Below are 22,859 nucleotides of genomic sequence, written 5' to 3' on the forward strand. Positions count from 1 at the left end.
ATAAATTAGGGGATATGCACAAACACATACACAAAAGCAAAAAAATGACAAAAACATAAACGTGTAGAGGATAAGCAAAAATTGTAGTGATTTTAGGATGTGTTTGAACTTATGTGACCAACAACTTACAATAGAGTGCTATAAACATAACTTCGAATTTTATATATAAAACACATGGTAACCACATACCAAAAGTCTACAAGAGACGTACAAAAAATAAAGGAATTCAAACACAACACTAGAGTCATCAACACACAATAGAACAAGAGAATAAGAAACAGAAGAACTACAAAAATAATCAGAAAACAATGAATAAAATAGCAATAACTATACCTATTAATAATTACTTTAAACGTAAATGGACTAAGGACTCCAATTAAAGGACAAAGGATGGCTAGCATTCTACTAAACAATGAATGGAGCCTGACCTGTGGTGGGGCAGTAGATAAAGCATCGACCTGGAATGCTGAGGTTGCTGGTTCAAAACCCTGGGCTAGCCTGACCAGGCGGTGGCATAGTGGATAAGAGCATCAGAGAGGGACACAGAGGACCCATGGGGTCACTCGGCCTGCTGTAGCCCCCCAGTCAAGGCACATAAGAGAAAGCAATCAATGAACAACTAAGGTGTCGCAATAAAGAATTAATTGATGCTTCTCATCTCTCCCTTCCTGTCTGTCTGTCCCTCTGTCTGTCACACAAAAAAACAAAAACAAAAAAACAACAACCCTGGGCTTGCCCAAAGCACATATTAGAAGCAACTACAAAGAGCTGATGCTTCCTGCTACCCTCCCTTTCTCTCTCTCTCTTAAATCAATCAATAAATAAAACCTAATAAAAAACCACACACAAAACAATAAATGGGTTAAAAATAAGATAAAGGTAGAAATAAAAAGACACCTTGAGACAAATGAAAATGAAAATGCAATGACCCAAAATGTATGGTACACAACAAAGCAGCCCTCAGAGAGAACTTCATAGTAATACAGGACTATCTCAAGAAAAATATCAATGTAACCTTACACCTAAATGAACTAGGAAAAGAACAAAGACCAAAGTGAATAGAAGGAAGGAAATAATAAATACCAGAGCCAGAAATAAATGAAATAGATTCTAAAAACAAAACAAAAAATTGCCTGACTTGTGGTGGCAAAGTGGATGGGGCATTGACCTGGAATACTGAGGTTGCTGGTTCAAAACCCTAGGCTTGACAGGTCAAGGCACATACGAGAAGCAACTACTATGAGTTGATGCTTCCCGCTCCTTCACTCTTCTCTCTCTCTCTCTCTCATCTCCCCCCTCTAAAAATGTCAATAAATAAAATCTTTAAGCAAAACAAAAGACAAACAACAAACACTCCTGCAAAAACAAAAGATCAATGAAACCAAGAACTGGCTCTTTAAAAAATAAAGAACCTTTACTAGACTCATCAAGAAAAAAAGAAGGCCCAAACAAATTCAGAAATGAAAGAGAAGTGACAACCAACAGCACAGAAATATAAAGAATTATAAGAAAGTACTATAGCCCTGGCTGGAAGGCTCAGTGGTAGAGCGTCGGCCTGGCATTCAGGAGTCCCAGGTTCGATTCCCGGCCAAGGCACACAGGAGAAGCACCCATCTGCTTCTCCACCTCTCCCCCTCTCCTTCCTCTCTGTCTCTCTCTTACCCTCCCGCAGCCAAGGCTCCATTGGAGCAAAGTTGGCCCGGGCACTGAGGATGGCTCCATGGCCTCTGCCTCAAGCGCTAAAATGGCTCTGGTTGCAACAGAGCAACAGCCCAGATGGGCAGAGCATCGCCCCCTGGTGGGCATGCCGGGTGGATCCCGGTCAGGCGCATGCGGGAGTCTGTCTGACTGCTCCCCGTTTCCAACTTCAGAAAAAATAAAAATAAAAAAAAGAAAGTACTATAAACAATTATATATCAACAAATTGGACAACCTAAAAGAAATGAATAGGCCCTGGCCGGTTGGCTCAGTGGTAGAGCATCGGCCTGGCGTGCAGAAGTCCCGGGTTCGATTTCCGGCCAGGGCACATAGGAGAAGCGCCCATCTGCTTCTCCACCCCTCCCCCTCTCCTTCCTCTCTGTCTCTCTCTCCCCCTCCCGCAGCGAGGCTCCATTGGAGCAAAGATGGCCCGGACGCTGGGGATGGCTCCTTGGCCTCTGCCCCAGGCGCTGGAGTGGCTCTGGTTGGGACAGAGCGATGCCCCGGAGGGGCAGAGCATCACCCCCTGGTGGGCAGAGCATCGCCCCTGGTGGGCGTGCCGGGTGGATCCCGGTAGGGCGCACGCGGGAATCTGTCTGACCGTCTCTCCCCGTTTCCAGCTTCAGAAAAATACAAAAAAAAAGAAAAAATGAATAAATTCCTCAAAGTATATAATTATCCAAGACTAAATCAGGAGAAACAAAAAATATAAACAGACAAATAACTACTAATAAAATCAAATCAGCAATCAAAAAACAGCCTGACCAGGTGGTGGCGCAGTGGATAGATCGTCGGACTGGGATGCGGAAGGACGCAGGTTCGAGACCCCGAGGTGGCCAGCTTGAGCGCGGGCTCATATGGCTTGAGCAAAGAGCTCACCAGCTTGGACCCAAGGTCGCTGGCTCCAGCAGGGGGTTACTCGGTCTGCTGAAGGCCCGCGGTCAAGGCACATGTGAGAAAGCAATCAATGAACAACTAAGAAGTCGCAACGCGCAACGAGAAACTGATGATTGATGCTTCTCATCTCTCTCCGTTCCTGTCTGTCTGTCCCTGTCTATCTCTGCCTCTGTAAAAATAAATAAATAAATAAAAAATTAAAAAAAAAAAAAAAAAGTCCTGAACCACATGGCTTCAAAGGTGAATTTTATTAGACATTCCAAGAAGAATTATTATCTATCCTTCTTAAACTACTCCAAAAAGAGAGAAGGCTCCCAAACTCCAGTATTACTGATACCTAACCAGGCAGACACTACAAAAAAAGAAAAATTATAGGTCAAAATCCCTGAGGAATTATAGATGTAAAAATCCTCAAGAAAATATAAATTGGCCTAACCAAGCAGTGGCACAGTAGATAGAGCGTCTGACTAGGATGCGGAGGACCCAGGTTCAAGACCCCGAGGTTGCTGGCTTGAGTGCGGGCTTATCAGGCTTGAGCGGAGATTCAACAGCTTGAGCAAGAAGTCACTGGCTTAATCATGGGATCATAGATGTGACCCCATAGTTGCTGGTTTGAGCCCAAAGGTCACTGGCTTGAGCAAGGAGTCATTTGCTCTGCTACAGCCACTCCCCCCCATCAAGGCATATAGGAGAATGAAATCAATGAACAACTAAGAAGCCAAAGAATTGATGCTTCTCATTTCTCTCCCTTCCTGTCTGTCTGTCTCTATCTGTCCACCTCTCTCTGTCTCTGTCAAATTAATATACATAAACTGAATTCAGCAATACATTAAAAAGATCATATACCACTAGTGAGTGGAATTTATTGCAGGATGCAGATTGGTTCAATATCCAATATCCGCAATTCAATGTAATATATCATATAAACAAAATGAAGGACAAAAATCATTGATCATACTGATATAGAAAAAGCATTTTGACAAAATCCAATATACATTTATGATAAAAATGCTCAGCAGAGTGGAGACAGAAGAAACATACCTCCAACATAATAAAGGTCATATCTGACAATCCCATAACTAACACCATACTCAATGGTGAAAAGCTGAAATCTTTTTCTTTAGGATCAGGAACAAGATAAGGAGGTCCACTTTCACTACTCTTATTCACCATAGTCTTGGAAGTCCTAGCCACAGCAATCAGACAAAAACAAAAGAAAGAAATAAAAATAATAAAAGGCATCCAAATTGAAAAGAAAGAAAATTGTTATTTGCAAATAACATACTATATAGAGAGAACCCTAAAGATTCCACCAAAAAAACCCAACAGAATAAAAAATCAGTAAAGTAGCGAGATATAAAATTAATATTCAGAAATAGATTCCATTTTTATATGCCATAATAAACTATCAGAAAGAGAAAAAATTCTAAATCCCATTTACAATTGTATCAAAAAGAATAAAATACATAGGAATAAATTTAACCAAGGAGATAAAAAGACCTACAATTGGAAAATTATAACACATTAAGGAAACTGAAGAAGATACAAATAAATGGAAGGCTATATACCATGATCATGAATGAGAAAAATTAACATCATTAAAATGTCCTTAATACCTAAAGCAATCTATAAATTCAATGCAACCCCTATCAAAATACGAATGGAATCTCTCACAGAAGTAGAATAATCCTAAAATTTATATGTAACCACAAAAGATATTGAATAACCAACACAATCTTAAGTCATATTGGAGGCACCTAACTTAAAACTGTATCTCAAGGCTGTAGTAATCAAAACAGTATGGTACTGACATAAAAACTGATACATAGGCCAATGGAACAGAATAGAGCCCAGAAATAAACCTACACCTATACAATCAGTCAATCTTTGACAAAGGAGGTAAGTATATAAAATGGGGTAAAGATAGTTTCTTCATAAATGTTGTTGGAAAAACTGGACAGATACATGAAAAAAAGAATGAAAAGAACCAGACCACTTTATTACACCATATACAAGAATAAACTAAAAATGGATTAAAGACGTAAAGATCTGAAACCATAACATTAGAAGAGAACGTAGGAGTAAACTTTGACATTGTTCTTAGCAGTATAGTGGTAGGCAGAGTAGGTTTGCAGTTGCGAGTTAATGAAACCGTTTAATCTTGTATTATTAGCTCTTATATGTATTATTTTCCACATGAACAACTGTAAATTTGCTTTTGCTCACCCCAGTATTTTTTTGGATAGAGCTCCTCGGACAAGGGAAACAAAAGAAAAAAATGGGACTGTTAGGCTTAAGTCGGCTCCTTTAAAACCCAAATCCCCCTCACCCAACTTCCATTGGGGTAACTTCTTCACCAAGCCTTTCCTGCCTTAAATTCAAGTCATTCGATAAGCCATCATTAGCTAATACCCTCCAATTTTCCGTATTTAATGGGGGCCCCTGATAATTTCACACATATACTCTCACACATATACTTGGGCTACAACCACATTGGACTAGTTCAAAATCCCCTAATAATGGACACAATACAGCAATCCCTGTTACTGTAGCGCCTGCTAATATTAATTATCATCTCTGTTTTAATCCATTTTACACTCTTTGACACACAGGACAAATCTCAACTTACTTCAACTGCAGTCATACCTTATATACATTAAATCTAGACACTGCCAGGTTTAAAATTCAATGTTGGCCTAGCTGAAATACATACTACCACACTTCCTGCTGGGATGCTTCCAGCCATTCCTATGCCAACTTTACCTGCAATGGCATTTTTTTTTTTTCTTCAGAGACAGAGAGAGCGTCAGAGAGGACAGATAGGGACAAATGGACAGGAAGGGAGAAAGATGAGAAGCATCAATTCTTCGCTGTGGCTCCTTAGTTGTTCAGTGATTGCTCTCATATGTGCCTTGACTGGGGGGCTACAGTGCAGGGGGGGACCCCTTGCTGAAGCCAGCAACCTTGGGCTCAAGCCAGCGACCATGGGGTTATGTCTATCATCCCACACTCAAGCCAGTGACCCCTCACTCAAGCTGGTGAGTCTCTGCTCAAGCCGGATGAGCCTACACTCAAGCCGGTGACCTGGGGGTTTCATACCTGGGTCCTCTGTGTCCCAGTCCAACGCTCTATCCACTGCAGCACGGCCTGATCAGGCTGCAGTGTCAATCTTAATGTCATTCTCCTCTAACCCCCAACAGTATCTATTTGTAATAAAACCCTTTCCCAAGTGCCTACTTTTAAGTGCAGAGAGGAGGCACACACTGGACCTGCTCCTGTCCCGATCCCAGGCCACCAGCCAGACCCTACCTCTCTCTAGTTGTATGGGCCATTGGAATTCAGACCGCCCACAAGCCCCTCAAAGCATGAGAGCCGCCCCTTCTGTCCAGGCTTCTCCCTGGCATTGGCCTGAATATAATAGCACTTCTTGTCATCCTGGGGCAAAAAACAGACTGACGTAGCCCAGACTTGCCACAGGCCTCCACCTCCACCATCTGAATGGCAGAGCCTCGGGTAACTCTACAGGTCTCCGGTAAGGCCATTTATTTTCTATTAGATATGAGAGCCACTTATCATATTTCCCCATGTATAAGACGTACTTTTTTCCAAAAAATTTGGAGTCTAAAAACTGGATGTGTCTTATACAGTGGTTGTAGATTTTTTTTACTGCATTTCTTGCTTTTTCGCGCTTGTTTTTGTGCTCAGTGTTGAAGACAGTGATTCATCATCAGACACAGATGAGGACAAGCTAACGGATGGGAGTTTTGACAGTGATGAGGAGTTGTATGAATTTTATGATGAATAAAACTTGAGTTCAATAATTTTACATAATACTTTTTTTTTTTTTCAAATTTCGGGCTGCAAAATTAAGGTGCATCTTACACATGGGAGCGTCTTATACATGGGGAAATATGGAACATATTTGACACTCTTAAGTTTTCAGGACTGTTTCCTTCCTCCATCTCAATTATTAGAGTCCACAGTATTCCCACCAACCCACTGATCACCCCCTCTTCTCTACTGTCTAGAAAAATCACCCCATTACCCATTCCTTCCTCATTATTTCCAGCTGACCAACCCCCATCTTAGGATGAGATAAGAGAAAAACCTCACTTTTAGACAACAGTTCCTTCCTTCCACAATCTTTCTGATTTACTATCTCACATACTCCCTCCTGAATAAAACAAATCCTACTGTAGCTCAGGATTGCTGGCTCTGTCTCTCCCTGTCGTCCTTTGCCTATACTGCTGTTCCAGTACCTCTCACTCAATGGGACACCATTAAAACCCTAGCCCATACAGAATAAAAGGGTACTATTTTTTCTGAAATGGCAAGCTCCTTTATCAAGAAAGGATAACTACATCACTGCCCAAGCTTACTGAGCCTCCCTACTTTTCCAGACTTACTCCAATAGTTTAAAAACACTCACTCCTAACTCTCCTCCCATAAAAGGCCCTGTTGCTCTACATACTCTCCTACTATATCAAGCCCCATTATGCTTCACTAGAACTTGAGGAAACACTTTAGTCAGCCATCTGCCAAAAACAGCATGCCACTTTACTATTACTCTGCAACCTCCAACCACACGTTGATCTCAATGAACAGAGACTACCAGGTGTCTCCTGAGGCAAAAGGTCACTTCCTCCAACCAGCCTGGTTTTCCTCCTTTCCTATATTACAAGCCTCTTCTTTTAACTGCTCTTATCCCTTCCTCACCCTTTTCCCTTGGATCACCTCCCATCCCCATGTTCTCTCATTTTCACTGCACCAAACAAGTTACTTACTACCCATCTCTCTACCTTTATCAGAGCAGCAATAGCATCTACATTATCAGTTTGGACAGCAGAACCCAAGAAAAGAGCACACCTCCCTATCCTCTTTCTCACCTCTTCACAATTCATCTCTCTCCCTGCCTAACACAACAGGGAATAGTTTCCCTCTGTGGTGAGGATGCCTACCTAACTGGACAGGAACCTATACTTGAATATCTCCCACTGTTCATATAGCCTCCAACAACCAGTTGCTACACATTTCAGTGATGCAGCAACTCTGGCATAGGAGGGCAGTGCAGCTCATCCCTGCCTTAGTATCACTTGGCATAACTTCAGGGACTGGGACAGGTATACGAGGACTAGCCACTGCTCTGCAGTACTTCAAAACCCTGTCAGAAGATCTACAAGAAAGCCTAGATAATAATGCAAAAAGCTTAGTCAATTTACAAGACCAGATAGACTGTCTCACAGCTATTGCCTTACAAAACAGATGAGGATTAGATATCCTCACAGCTGAAAAAGGGGGACTTTTCCTTTTCCTTTTCCTAGAAGAGGAATGCTGCTTGTATGTCAATCAATCAGGCCTAGTTAGAGAAGGCAGCTAAGCTAAGAGAATGTCAATCCACTGCCTGGGACACTTTGTTAAACAAGTTCAATTAGTATTCATGGCTACTCCCCCCCCCTTTTTTTTGACAGAGACAGAGAGTCAGAGAGAGGGACAGATAGGGACAAACAGGAAGGGAAGGAGATGAGAAGCATCAATTCTTTGTTGTGGCACCTTAGTTCAATGATTGCTTTCTCCTATGTGCCTTGACCAGGGGGATACAGCAGAGCAAGTGACCCCCTGCTCAAGCCAGAGAGCTTGGGCTCAAGCCAGCGACCTTGCTCTCAAGCCAGAGAGCCCGGGCTCAAGCCAGCAACCTCGAGGTTTCTAACCTGGGTCCTTCACATCCCAGTCCAACACTCTATCCACTGCACCACTGCCTGGTCAGGCATGGCTACTCCCTTTCATAGGTCCCATATCCCTCCTCAGACTTACTCTAATTTTCAGACCATGTCTTATATGCCTTTCTTCTTTCCTCCAGGACTAACTAAGGGCGTTTACAAACCGGTCCATCAGAGAGATTATGTTACTTCAGGCTATCACCCCGTATCAGGCTCTGGTCCAGACCTCAGAAAATCACTTTCAACAACCAGTAGGTGACCAATTGTCCTCCTTTAGTAAGTTCTGTCGTCCCTCAAAAAATGTCCTCCTAAATGTCCTCCTTTTTGATATTGGAAGACTAATCTGTAAATGTCCGTATTCGATCGATGTCGAGTTGATCCATCGCATGTGATGTGACATTTGTATCTAAATGAGTACTTTTTTCTTATAATTATTATTAAAAATTAACAGGCATATAGCATAATTACAATATAAAATATTACAAATGTTTTTATTATGCATTTATCATATTATAGTGTATTATTGTTGCAATGAATAAAATGTTTATTTACAATATTGTTTCAATTTATTTTTGTCCTCCTTTTCATTGTAAAAATGTTGGTCACCTTAACAACCAGGGAACTCCCATCCATCCCCCTTCCCACAAATACTTCACTGATCCTAACCAGGAAGAAGCAACTACAGAAGACAGACCTTTGGCCCTTTTTCATAAACAAAAGGCTGGAATGTTAGGCTTAAATCGGTTCCTTTAAAACCCAAATTCCCCTTACCCAATTCCCATTAAAGCAACTTCTTCAGTAAGCATCTCCCTTGCCCAACCTCCCCCTCCCCTTAAGCAACTCCCCCCACCCGGGGAAGGTTCTGAGGAATGTCCTTGAGACAAGGCCATCATGAGGGGCCTGAGGGTTGGGAAAAGGAGACAGTCTGTAACCAAGGCAACCAATTCCAATATGCTACTCTGAGCATGTCCAGGCCAGATGCCAATTCCAACCCGAATGCCAGAAGATGCTGAACCCCTATATCTACTGCTTCCTCCCAGAGCTTGGACTAACACTCTTTTGCTGGTCTCAGCCCGCTTGCATCCAGGTGCTTTTAAAATAAACTTTCCTTTTGGAACACACTAGCCTCAGGTTTTCAGTTCATCTTGAGGTCTGCCTTTCAGGGACTACTGTATATCAAACTAAAAAGGTTTTGAACAGCAAGGAAAACCATCAACAGCCTGACCTGTAGTGGCGCAGTGGGTAAAGCATCAACCTGGAATGCTGAGGTCACCAGTTTGAAACCCTGGGCTTGTCTGGTCAAGGAATAGATGGAAGTTGATGCTTCCTGCTCCTCCCCCCTTCTCTCTCTCCTCTCTAAAATAAATAAATAAAATCTTAAAAGAAACAAAAACCATCAGCAAAACAAAAAGACAACCTACGGAATGGGAGAAGATATCTGCCAATGAGACATCCAATAAGGGGTTAATATTCAAAATTTATAAAGAACTCATACAACTCTACACCCAAAAAATAAACAAACAATACAAACACAAAATGAGCAGATGGTCTCAATACAGGTGTCTTCGGGTTATGATAGTCTCGATATACATTTCGATTTTTTGATGCTCACTCCCATAAAAATTTAAATTGAGATGTATTTTGGCTTCCGCCATAAGCGTACTTATAGACTATGTTGTACTTACAGACTAGCCTGGAACAACTTTTTAGGAAGGTAGAGAGGCCTGCAACAGATCCCGTACCCTCCATCAGCTGCTTCTCGAGATGAAACACCTGTTGTACAGGTAGAATCACCTCCAGCGTCTCCTGCATGTTCCTTAGGCAATCCTGACTCACCTGACCCAGTATCTCCAGCACCTTCTGCAGGTTCTCCTGCCTCTCCAGCTCCCTCCTCCCAACAGGTCACTCTCTCCCACCTTGCAATGCCTTCCAGTGAGCAAGCCAACCACAGGAATAAAGGTAAGGAATTTTTTTTAACTCATTTTTTTTCTGTTACTACAACACAGTATACTTATGTCTGTTTCCCTTTTTTGTGGTTTGGTTGTGTTTTTATGTTCTAGATCAGGGGTAGTCAACCTTTTTATACTTACCGCCCACTTTTGTATCTCTGTTAGTAGTAAAATTTTCTAACTGCCCACCGGTTCCACAGTAATGGTGATTTATAAAGCAGGGAAGAAACTTTACTTTATAAAACTTATAAAGCAGAGTTACAGCAAGTTAAAGCATATAATAATTACTTACCAAGTACTTGATGTCGGATTTTTGCTAACTTTGGCAGAATAAATCTTTATAAAACAACTTAGTATAGTTAAATCTATCTTATTATACTTTGGTTGCTCCACTACCGCCCACCATGAAAGCTGGAATGCCCACTAGTGGGCGGTAGGGACCAGGTTGACTACCACTGTTCTAGATTATGATTTTACAACTGTGTTAGGATAGGTAAGTGACTTAGGTTACCGTGTATTTCAACTTACACCAAAATTCAGGTTACACCACTGTCGTAGAAAGGAAAGTGTGTCATAACCCAAGGACCCCGGATCCCCTGTAGATACTTCTCCAAAGAGATCATACAGATGACCGATAGACATATGAAAATATACTCAACATTACTAACCATCAGAGAAATGCAAATTAAAATATTAAAACCACAATGTCATATCACCTCATACCTGTCAGAGTGGCTATCATCAATAACTCAACAAACAAGTGCTGGGGAGGATGTGGAGAAGACGGATCCTGTGCACTGCTGGTGTGACTGCCAATCAGTACAGCCACTATGGAAAACAGTATGGAGGTTCCCAAAAAATTAAAAATAGAACTTCCACATGACCCAGTAATCCCATTTCTGGGAATTTATCTGAAGAAATCCAAACACTATTTTTTTTTAAAGACTTTATTTATTCATTTTAGACAGGAGAGAGAGAGAGAGAGAATGAGAAAGAGAGAGAGAGAAAGAGAGAGAGAGAGAGAGAGAGAAGGGAGGAGCAGGAAGCATCAACTCCCGTATGTGCCTTGACAGGCAAGCCCAGGGTTTTGAACCAGCGACCTCAGCATTCCAGGTCGACGTTTTATCCACTGCGCCACCCAAACACTAATTTGAAAGATATATGTACCCTTTTATTCACTGCAGCATTATTTACAGAGTGGAGAAATGGAAGCAACCTAAGTGTCTATCAACAGACGAATGAATAAAGAAGATCAATACAAATATACAATGAAATACTACTCATACATTAAAAAAATGAAACCTTGCCATTTGTGACAACATGGACAGACCTAGAGGTATTATGCTAAGTGAAATAAGTCAGAGAAATTCTAATAACATATGATTTCGTATGATTTCACATGTGGAATGTAAAAAATAAACAAAATTCATAAATACAAAAAAAAAAACCCTGATGGTCACCAGATGAGAGGGGGTAGGAGAATGGGTGAAAAAGGTAAGGGGATTAAGAATTACACAAAAGTGGCCCTGGCCGGTTGGCTCAGCGGTAGAGCGTCGGCCTAGCGTGCAGAGGACCCGGGTTCGATTCCCGGCCAGGGCACATAGGAGAAGCGCCCATTTGCTTCTCCACCCCTCCGCCGCGCCTTCCTCTCTGTCTCTCTCTTCCCCTCCCGCAGCCAAGGCTCCATTGGAGCAAAAGATGGCCCGGGCGCTGGGGATGGCTCTGTGGCCTCTGCCCCAGGCACTAGAGTGGCTCTGGTCGCAATATGGCGACACCCAGGAGGGTCGCAACATGGCGACGCCCAGGATGGGCAGAGCATCGCCCCCTGGTGGGCGTGCCGGGTGGATCCCGGTCGGGCGCATGCGGGAGTCTGACTGTCTCTCCCTGTTTCCAGCTTCAGAAAAGATGAAAAAAAAAAAAAAAAAAAAAAAAAAGAATTACAGAAAAGTGGCCCTGGCCGGTTGGCTCAGTGGTAGAGTGTCGGCCTGGTGTGAGAAGTCCCAGGTTCGATTCCCGGCCAGGGCACACAGGAGAAGCGCCCATCTGCTTCCCCACCCCTCCCCCTCTCCTTCCTCTCTGTCTCTCTCTTCCCCTCCCACAGCCGAGGCTCCAATGGAGCAAAAGATGGCCTGGGCGCTGGGGATGGTTCCTTGGCCTCTGCCCCAGGCACTAGAGTGGCTCTGGTCGCGACAGAGCGATGCCCTGGATGGGCAGAGCATCATCCCTGGTGGGCGTGCCAGGTGGATCCCGGTTGGGCGCATGCAGGAGTGTCTGACTGCCTCCCTGTTTCCAGCTTCAGAAAAATACAAAAAAAAAAAAAAAGAATTACACAAAAGCAATCATAAAAGTCACAAGGATATAAAGCACAGTATAGGGAATAATATTGTAATAAGTATGTATGGTGCAGAGGGTACTAGACTTATCAGGTTGATTACTCTGTAAGGTATATAAATATCTAATCACTATATTGTACGTCAGTTGTAACTAAAAATTATTTTTTAAGTTTTTAAAGAAATTTAAGAATAACTCTATTAAAAAGTCCTATGCCAAAGGAATCTTGTTATTCACAGCACTGATTTTAAGTGTGTAGAAAAAGTTAACATAGCAGGTCTAAGCTTGCTAGCCTTAGAAAGGTATACTTTCTTAGAAAGGCCTAGCATCTGGAATTTGGCTAGTAAATAGTTCTCTACAGTGATAAATTTTATATTTATAAAATTCCCTAAGTGATAAGACTGGTTAATTGTGTCTTAACTGTACTATGTGGTCTATGCTGAATATCTGCTTTCCTTTTGGGAGTCTAATATTTTGGTGAATGGTAACTAAGTAGAGGGTGACCAGCTTGTGCAACGAATCTCTAATTGGCTTCCTAGGATAAAAGCTGCTGCCTTTTTGTTTTTAGAAGCAAAGTATGGTGGGTGACCTTTTATAGGAGAAAGTGAATGTAGGAAGCCTATACATGGGTTTCTCCAGATGCTGCCCTGTGTCTTTGTTCTTGTTTTCCAGCTGTTGCTCCTTACTACATCACGGTAATGACTCCTAGCCCTGAGTACAACAGAGTATATACTGAGTCTTGTGGGTCTTAATAGCCAGTCTATGGAGGTAGGAGGGTTTTTTGAGATCCTGGACACACAAGCATATTACACTTCTAAACAGTTAGATAATTCTTCCTGAAAAATGCTACTCAAGCCTGACCTGTAGTGGCACTGTAAATAAAGCGTCGACCTGGAAACGTTGAGGTTGCCAGTTTGAAATCCTGGCTTGCCTGGTCAAGGCACATATATGGGAGTTGATGCTTCCTGCTCTTCCCCTCTTCTCTCTCTTTCTCTCTCTCTCTCTCCTCTCTAAAGTGGAAATTTTTATATATATATATCTAGATATAAAAGAAAGCTATTAAAAATGCTACTCAAAATCAAGAATGAAATACTATTTCAGCCCTGGCCGGTTGGCTCAGCGGTAGAGCGTCGGCCTAGTGTGCGGAGGACCCGGGTTCGATTCCCGGCCAGGGCACATAGGAGAAGCGCCCATTTGCTTCTCCACCCCTCCGCCGCGCCTTCCTCTCTGTCTCTCTCTTCCCCTCCCGCAGCCAAGGCTCCACTGGAGCAAAGATGGCCCGGGCGCTGGGGATGGCTCTGTGGCCTCTGCCCCAGGCGCTAGAGTGGCTCTGGTCGCAACATGGCGACACCCAGGAGGGTCGCAACATGGCGACGCCCAGGATGGGCAGAGCATCGCCCCCTGGTGGGCAGAGCGTCACCCCCTGGTGGGCGTGCCGGGTGGATCCCGGTCGGGCGCATGCGGGAGTCTGTCTGACTGTCTCTCCCTGTTTCCAGCTTCAGAAAAATGAAAAAAAAAAAAGAAATACTATTTCAATCGTCCTCAAATATGATAATCTTTTATCTTTGAAGATATAAAAGTTTAAAAAAAAATCAGTACCAAGAGCCAAGTCTGAATGACAAAGAGGTCAGTTATCAGGATTAGTAAATACATAAATACTGGAACAGAACAATCTTAAAGTGACTATATAAACAGTTCCACAAAAGTGAGATTTAACAAATATTTCATTAATGGTTTCTTTTGGAGAAACTAAACAAGAAGGTTTCCTGGAAGAAATCAAGGTAAGAGACGACCAGAAGTCTTCTATCACATACTGTTAATCAGGCATGTAAGAGGAAAGATTTTTTGCACTGATCATGCAAGGCTGCCTTTCACAATTGTACCACCACCTCCCAAGTCATATTTCAAAAATTTGCCTTCCAAATTGCATTCACTAATTATCTTTCCTATTAAAAAATATATATATTTAACCACCAATCAGAGCTTCTAGTTAAGTTTTGCCACTTTTAAGCTGGTAATTTCGTGCAAGCTATTGTAAATGACTGAGTTCAAATTTAAAGAGGTTCAAAAATAACTTCTAGACCACCATCACTGCCTTCAAGAAAAGTTAAGGGTGGTCATAGCCAGATAGCTCGGTTGCTTAGAGCATAGTCCCAAAGCACAGAGGCTGCCGGTTCAATCCCGGTCAGGGCACATACAGCAACAGATTGATATTCCCATTTCTCTCTCCCTCCTTTCCTCTCTCACTAAAATCAATCAATAAAAAAAAAAGTAGCCTGATTAGGCAGTGGTGCAGTGCATCGAGACTGGGACGCAGACAACCCAAGTTTGAAAACCCGAGATTACTGGCTTGAACACGGGCTCATCCAGCTTAAGTGCAGACTCACAGCTTGAGCGCGGGGTTGCTGGCTTGAGTGTGGGATCACAGACATGATCCCATTGTCATTGGCTTGAGCTCCAAGGTCGCTGGCTTGAGCAAGGGGTCACTCACTCTGCTGTAGACCACCCCCCATCTCCCCCTCCCCCCTCCCGTCAAGGCACGTATGAGAAAGCAATCAATGAACAACTAGGGAGACTGAGGAGCTGCCACGAAGAATTGATGCTTTTCATCTCTCTCCCTGTCTGTCCCTCTTTCTGTCTCTGTCACACAAACACAAAAATATAGAATCAATCTAGGGGTTTTTACAGGCCTTTTAATGGTGCCTGTCTCTAGCAAAAACACTTCTGTAAATCATTTCCAAGTATACAGATAATCTCCTTGTCACCTTCCTTTACATTTTCCTACATATTTTCCCACGCCTAATGATCAGTCAAGGGGACAGGAGCTAATGCTAGGTATGGCAGTAGGCTGAAATAAACATACTATAAGTGGAAATGAAATACAGTGTAGTGGGTTAAGTAAAAACTCTGAAGTCAGACAGTTTGCTACAGGACCTTGAGCAAATTATTTAAATCTCCAAGCCTCAGTTTCCCTATCTGTAATATGATGAAAATAACTGTACTTTTTTTTAAACCCTTTGAGTAGTATGAATGTTCATGTACGTCCTTGGGCCTCCTGACCATCCAGAGTATGATCATACAAAAAATTTTATTTTAAAAATGTGTAAGGTAACAGCCCTGGTCACTTGGCTCAGCAGTAGAGCACCAACCGAGCGTGTGGAAGTCCAGGGTTTGATTCCCAGTCAGGGCACACAAGAGAAGTGCCCATCTGCTTCTCCACCTCTCCCCCCTCTCCTTCCTCCCTTTATCTTTCTCTTCCCCTCCCGCAGCCAAAGCTTCACTGGAGCAAAGTTGGCCTGGGCGCTGAGGATGGCTCCATGACCTCTGCCTCAGGCGCTAGAATGTCTCCAGCCACAACGGAGCAGCACCCCAGATGGGCAGAGCATCACCCCCTGGTGGACATGCCGGATGGATCCTGGTCGAGCACATGTGGGAGTCTGTCTGCCTCTCTGCTTCTAACTTCAAAAGAAAAAAAGAAAAGAAAAAAAAATGTGTAAGGAAACATTAAAAAAGGCAAATGTATGTTCTTCTTGTTTCCATAAATTGGTTATCAAACAAACATGATTTTAAGTTAATAAAACTATAACTGGAAATAATTTCATTTTTTGAAAAAAAATTCATTCCCGGGGTCAGTGAGCATGAAAAAAACTAACTACTCAAAGGGTTAAGTGAGAAGAGGGGAGATAGTGAGACAGACTCCCACATGCACCCCAACCGGGACCACCTTGGCAACCCCTGTCTGGGGCCGAAGCTCAAATCAACCGAAATATTTTTAGCTCCCGAAGCTGATGCGCATGGACCAAACAAACTATCCTCAGTGCCTGGGGCCATGCTCGATCCAATCAAGACACTGGCTGCAGGAGGGGAAAAGGGAGAAAAAAAAGGGGAGGGGGGGGAGAGGGATTGGAGGGGGACGAGGAGAGGGAAAGAAGCAGATAGTTGCTTCTCCTGTGTGCTCTGGCCAGGAATCAAACCCGAGCCAACACTCTATCTACTGAGTCACCTGCCAGGGCCTATACAAACTGTACTCCATAGACTGCTGTGATCAACTACCATAAGGTTTAGCTGAGATAATTTATGGTAAGTGCTTAGCTGAACACATTGTAAATGCTCCAAGATGGTTTGTTGTTGTTATTTCACAACTTAACCAACCCTGCTGAATAGGTATTACCATCCCATTTTCCAGATGAGAAAACTGGCACAGGTGGTATCAGGATCAGAATCCAAAACTGCTCAACTCTAGAGTTCAAGTTCTTCCTACCACTTACTGGACAAGATACCTCATGTTTGTTACTTTCAAAGAATAAAAACCTCTATGTTTGACTCTCTCAGGAAACTGATTCTAGGCCTTCTACTTGTAATAAGACAAAGGGACTTGAGAAGGACAAAAAATTGCTTACTAAGCTATAATAAAGGCCTGTACCAGTGCTCTGAAAACAGACTAGGAGATACAGATGGCCCTGGCCTTTTGGCCCAGTGATAGAACGTTGGCTCAGTGTGTGAATGTCCCAGGTTCAATTCCTGGTCAAGCCACCCGTTTCTCCAACACTTCCTCTCTCACTTCTCTCTCTTCTCCTCCTACAGCCATGGCTCAATTGGAGCAAGTTGGTCCCAGGCACTGAGGATGGCTCCATGGCCTCTGCCTCAGGCACTAAGAGCTTGGTTGTCTAGCAACAGAGCAATGCTTTAGATGGGCAGAGCATAGCACACTAGTGGGCTTGCCGGGTGAATCCCAGTCAGGGCAAATGTGGGAGTCTGTCTCTCTGCCTCCTCTTTTCTCACTGAATAAAAAAATAAAATTTAATTAAAAAAAAAAAGATAGAAGAGATGATTAGGAAGGCGAATATGCAAAAATGATTCCAGATGAGATTTTTGGATACAGTTGCACATCAAAGAATCAGTAAGAGTTGACTAACAACACAACTGTGAGTTGCCATTCTTGCCATTCGAGACAATAAACATATAGTATCTTTGAGTTTGGGAATCAAAATACTTGTCCATCTATTGGAGAGATATAATGTATATTAGAATGAAAGCCAAACTAACACTCTGTCCTGATGCCATTCAGAATAAGCATGCACATCCCATTCCACAGTCAGGAACATAAACCACTAACACTCTGTCCTGATGCCATTCAGAATAAGCATGCGCATCCCATTCCACAGTCAGGAACATAAACCACTAACACTCTGTCCTGATGCCATTCAGAATAAGCATGCGCATCCCATTCCACAGTCAGGAACATAAACCACAAACACTCTGTCCTGATGCCATTCAGAATAAGCATGCGCATCCCATTCCACAGTCAGGAACATAAACCACTAACACTCTGTCCTGATGCCATTCAGAATAAGCATGCGCATCCCATTCCACAGTCAGGAACATAAACCACTAACACTCTGTCCTGATGCCATTCAGAATAAGCACGCGCATCCCATTCCACAGTCAGGAACATAAACCACTAACATTCTGTGCCCTGAGATAAACCAAAGAAATCTGTTTAGGTCTGGTCCCCCAAATAAATCACACCCTGAACATTTCCTACGTTACTAATGTTTGGAGAGAAGACTTTAGTGAATAAAATAATAAAGTGAGAAAAGCTTTTCCACCATAAACACACTAATGTAAACTTGATACTCTTGGTAATACTGCAATTTTTTTTCACTTAAATATGTATTGTTTTTATTTGGACAAGCAGTCCTTATGATGGCTGATTCCTTCATAACCCTTTGGCAAGTGAACTTCCTTTACTCACTATGTTTTTGCATGTTTTCCTTTCATATAGGCATATTAAAAGCTTTGAAAATTCCTGCAGTAAAGAAACTTTCATTTAGTATTTTCCAAAATTATTTAGGGGCCATAGAGTCTATAAGAACAAGGACTCTGATGCCACAGCTCTGACACCTGGAAGCTGAATGGCACTGGGCAATTACTTCAATGTTGAGGCTCAGTTTCACAATCTATCGACTAGTCGTGGTTGCTGGGTTACAACTAATATGGCTGGTAAAGCAAATCAAAGAGCACCCAGCTCATTCTAAACCCCCCAACAAAATCAATTTACACTTAAACAGAAGTGATCCCTTCCCAACATTCCAACCTACTCTTAGTTTATGTGCAAGAACATCCTGCAGGATGCCTCTGTTTGGGGAAACTCAGACTAAAGCTTTCAAGTCAGGCCATCTCCTGGAGCCGAAGGAAATACCAAGATGATGCTGATGTAAGTTCTTGTTCCTGCAGTTAAATGTTAAATTTGGGACAAGTCTCAATTCTTTCTAAGTATAAGATTTCCCAATCTATAAAATTACACAGTTGAAATTCAATTATAAAGCATTATATAAATGTGCACTATTCTGTGGACTCACTTTAGCCATAGCCAGAATCTGCTACAGTTCACAATGACTAAGAAATTGCTCCAACGGGGGTGTAAAAATATATAAATGGAGCCCCTTTAACATAGAGCTGCAGCTGCCATCCCAGAGGTACTGCCTTGCATGTCTTATGCTTCAAGCCTTTGTAATGTTACACAGGGCAAAATAACTATTTCTGGGCCTAAAGCAATATTGTACCCCAAAGAACTTCTTGCAAGGATAACAAGAAAGCAGATATGACTAGAAATTTAATTAAAACCACCATGTAAAAATTAGCATCACTATGTTAGCTTATCTTCATCAACAGAAATGCTTTCCTTCTATAGATTTAATTGTTCCCCTTCTTTCTCCTAAATATCCCTTGTCTTGTTTCCTAATTGAAAAATTACTTGGTTTTCTGCCGGAATCAGTACTTACCAAATAGCAATTCATTTGTTTTCTTTTTGGAAACACACACACACACACACACACACACACACACACACGAAGGGAAAGAGATAAGAAGCATCAATTCTTCATTGCAGCACCTTAGATGTTCACTGGCTGCTTCTCATATGTGCCTTGATGGGGGGGGGGGCAGAGGGGATCCAGCACAACAAGTGACCCCTTATTCAAGACAGTGACCTTGGGGCACCAGCCAGTGACCATGAGGTCAAGTCTATGATCCCACGCTCAAGCCAGCAACCTCGGGGTTTTGAACCTGAGTCCTCAGCATCCCAGGCCGATGCTCTATCCACTGCACCACTGCCTGGTCAGGCTTTTTTTTTTTTTAATCTCAAATAAATGCTTATTGCCTCTCACTCTAAAAAGATATTTTTTTTTAAATTCAATGAGAGGAGGGAAGGCAGAGTGACAGACTCCAACATGCACCCCAACCGGGATCCACCCGACAAGCCCACTAGGGGGTGATGCTCTGCCCATCTGGGGCATTGCTCCATTGATCAGCAACCAAGCTATTCTTAGTGCCTGAGGGAGGCCATGGAGCCAACCTTGGGAGAGGGGGCAACTCACTCTAATTGAGCCATGGCTGCAAAAGGGGGAAAGGAAGAAAGAGATAGAGGGGGAGAGGGAGAGGGGGACAGAGAGAGAGGGAGAAGTGAGAGGGGGAGTGTTAGAGAAGCAGGTGGTGCTTCTCCTGTGTGCCCTGACCGGCAATCAAACCCAGGACATCCACACACCAAGCCAATGTTCTACCACTGAGCCAACAGGCCAGGGCAAAGATTTCTTTTTTTAAGTGAGAGAAGGGGAGATAGATTCCCGCATGCAACCTGACCAGCATCCACTGGCAATCCCTGTCTGGGGCCAATGCTGGCAACCAACTGAGTTATTTTTAGCACCTGGGGTGGAAGCTCCACGGTGCTATCCTCAGCGCCTGTGTAGTTGTGCTCAAAACAATCAAGCCATGGCTGCGGGAAAGGAGAGAGGGAGGGAGGGAGGAGAGGAGGGGAAGCGGATGGTTACTTCTCCTGTGTGCCCTGACTGGGAATCAAACTCAGGACATCCACACGCTGGCTGACGCTCTACCACTGAGCCAACCAGCCAGAAAAAAATTTATTTTTAGGTTAATCACTACACCTCTACCAAGAACTAAGCTCCCACCTCTCCTCTGCGCATCTTGACCCAAGTACTCCTACCTAAGTCTAAATTTACACTCCCTGGGTCTCATTCTCAGGCCTTGTCTCAATTACAGTATTTCCACCAGACTTTGCCTCACAAGTCAGGAATCCCTTAGTCTTCTCCCAGTTGCTCTTCTATAAAATCTTGACTCCCGTCCCAAGTTTTAGTCATTTTCTTAACAAGCATTTCTGTTATTTACACAAATAAAAATAAACATACACTTCTTCACAAAAGACTGTCTAGTACAGGTAGCCTAGTACATGTTTTTCCTATGGACACTAAGTGCAAATTTCTGACAACTGCTTAACATAAGTCACCTGGACATTGGATATTGACTGAACAGTTAATATATACTACTACTAACAGAAAACATTTTACATAGTCACTTCTCAACTATTCATACTAATGAAGAGAAATAATAATAATAAATGATAGTTAAATAAACTTTATTACATAATCAAACTAACTTTTCTTTAAGCAATGTTCCCAGACAAGTTTTACTGAAACCAGTTATAAAAATAAAATGTATCCTTTCCAAATATCAGTTCAATAAGACGAGGCTCCCAATACTGGTAAAGCTACAAGCTTACAAAGGGATGAGGTAACGTGTTACACAACTAAGCTACTTCCATTTCACAGGAGCAATCACAGTGTAGTCATCTGATTCTGAATTTTCTACAACCATCCATCCATTACCTTTGCATTTCTCCATGTCCGTGGGTGTCTCAGTAAGATAAGAGTACCACTTAACCTCTTTCAGTCTGTTTCCTGCTTTGTAAAACTGGAATTTTATCTGCCTAATAGCGTTATTGTGAAGTCTAGAGACAATGAATATAATGAACTTGGAAATATGCGGAGCACTTAAAACTTTCAAAAAATACTACCTGCCGTTGTAATTTTCGGCACAACAATGCTTACTTGGCTTTTTTATTCTCTGTAAGTTTAGGATGTATCGTCAGTCTTCAAACTCTCAGGAAACGAAGGCCGCTTTCGAGCTTCAGCTTCTTTGAGGCCCTTATCATTGATTAACAATCTACTCCTGCACCACATCCCCATTTGTAAACGATCTTTTAGCACACCCTTATTCGATTCCAAATCTTCTTTTCCAGCTCAACTCTTAAATTACAAGAGCCCTTCTCCCATGGCCCTGCGCCCTGCACGGCCCTGGCTAGCACGTCCTTCCATCCCACAGGGACCACGCTTCAAACTCGCCGCGCTACCCCCGCGCTGGCTTCATCCCGGGTCTCCGCCACGAAACGCGGCCCCACACCACAGGTTCCCAGCGGGCTGCAGGGCTAGCTCCACTGTGAAAAGTCGGACCTCGAACAGCTGAGCAACTTTCCACGAATCCGCTACCGCCTCAGTTTCCCTCCTGGCAGCACTGGAGTACACAGGTCGGCCAAGGAAAGAGGCCCCAAATGGCTCAGCGTTCCGGTACCCCGCGGAGCGCACACTAACCTGCAAGTGACCTGCTTTGTGCTCATGGCGGTAGGGCTGGAGGGCCGTGGTCCCGCTACCGCCTCTCACTCCCGCCGCCGCCGTTGCTGCCTCGGCCCTGCCCCTACCGCGCGGCCGCGTCAAGACGGCGCACACCGCCCTCTCGAGTAGCACCTTTGTAGCGCCGGCTGGAAACTTCGCCGCCGTCACAATTGGTTCCGGCCCCGGGGTGAAGCGGCGCCGACCCCCGATTCCCGCGCTCCTTGTCCCTCATTTACAAGCCCTCCTGGGCAGAGCTTAACTAGTTCCCCCAGTTCTGCTAGTCTTAGTCCGTGTTCCTTCTGTTAGTTCCTACGGGTCTACCCTATCTCAAAGAGCGTTCCTTAGCGACCTCTCGCGTCCCTAGAATCGCTACACCTCTACCGAGAACTAAGCTCCCACTTCTCCTCTGCGTGTCTTGACCCCAAATACTCCTACCTAAGTCTAAATGTACACTCCCTGGGTCCCATTGTCAGGCCCTGTCTCAATTACTGTATTTCCGCCAGACCTTGCTTCGCAAGTCAGGAATTCCTTAGTCTTCTCCCAGTTGCTCTTCTATAAAATCTTGATTCCCGTCCCAAGTTTTAGTCATTTTCTTAACGGGCATTCCTGCTATTTGTCTTCCATTTCCTAGGGTGGAAACCCAAAAAGATATCCTTGACACTTACTTCTGCTTTTCTATATCCTGCAGATCCTGCTCTCCAGTGCATCCTCTTGTCTTCATATCTACCTTCATGGTTCTTGTCTGAGCAACCATCACTCCTTCCGTGGGCCTATGAAATGGCCTCTAAACTGGTCTTCTGGCT

At 43.3% G+C, this 22,859-nt stretch overlaps 1 protein-coding gene across 1 annotated transcript in view; it reads right to left on the bottom strand.

The window, feature by feature from the left end:
* MKRN2 (makorin ring finger protein 2) overlaps window positions 1-22,192 on the bottom strand; it is a 66,007-nt gene extending 43,815 nt beyond the window's left edge. Inside the window, exon 1 of the mRNA XM_066245387.1 lies at window positions 22,036-22,192. Coding sequence (XP_066101484.1) covers window positions 22,036-22,061 — 26 coding nt within the window. The 5' untranslated portion in view covers window positions 22,062-22,192. The remainder of the gene's footprint in view (window positions 1-22,035) is intronic.
* Between the last annotated feature and the right edge of the window lie 667 nt (window positions 22,193-22,859).

The sequence above is a fragment of the Saccopteryx bilineata genome, chromosome 10 (genome assembly GCF_036850765.1).
Source record: "Saccopteryx bilineata isolate mSacBil1 chromosome 10, mSacBil1_pri_phased_curated, whole genome shotgun sequence".
Lineage (NCBI taxonomy): Eukaryota > Metazoa > Chordata > Mammalia > Chiroptera > Emballonuridae > Saccopteryx > Saccopteryx bilineata.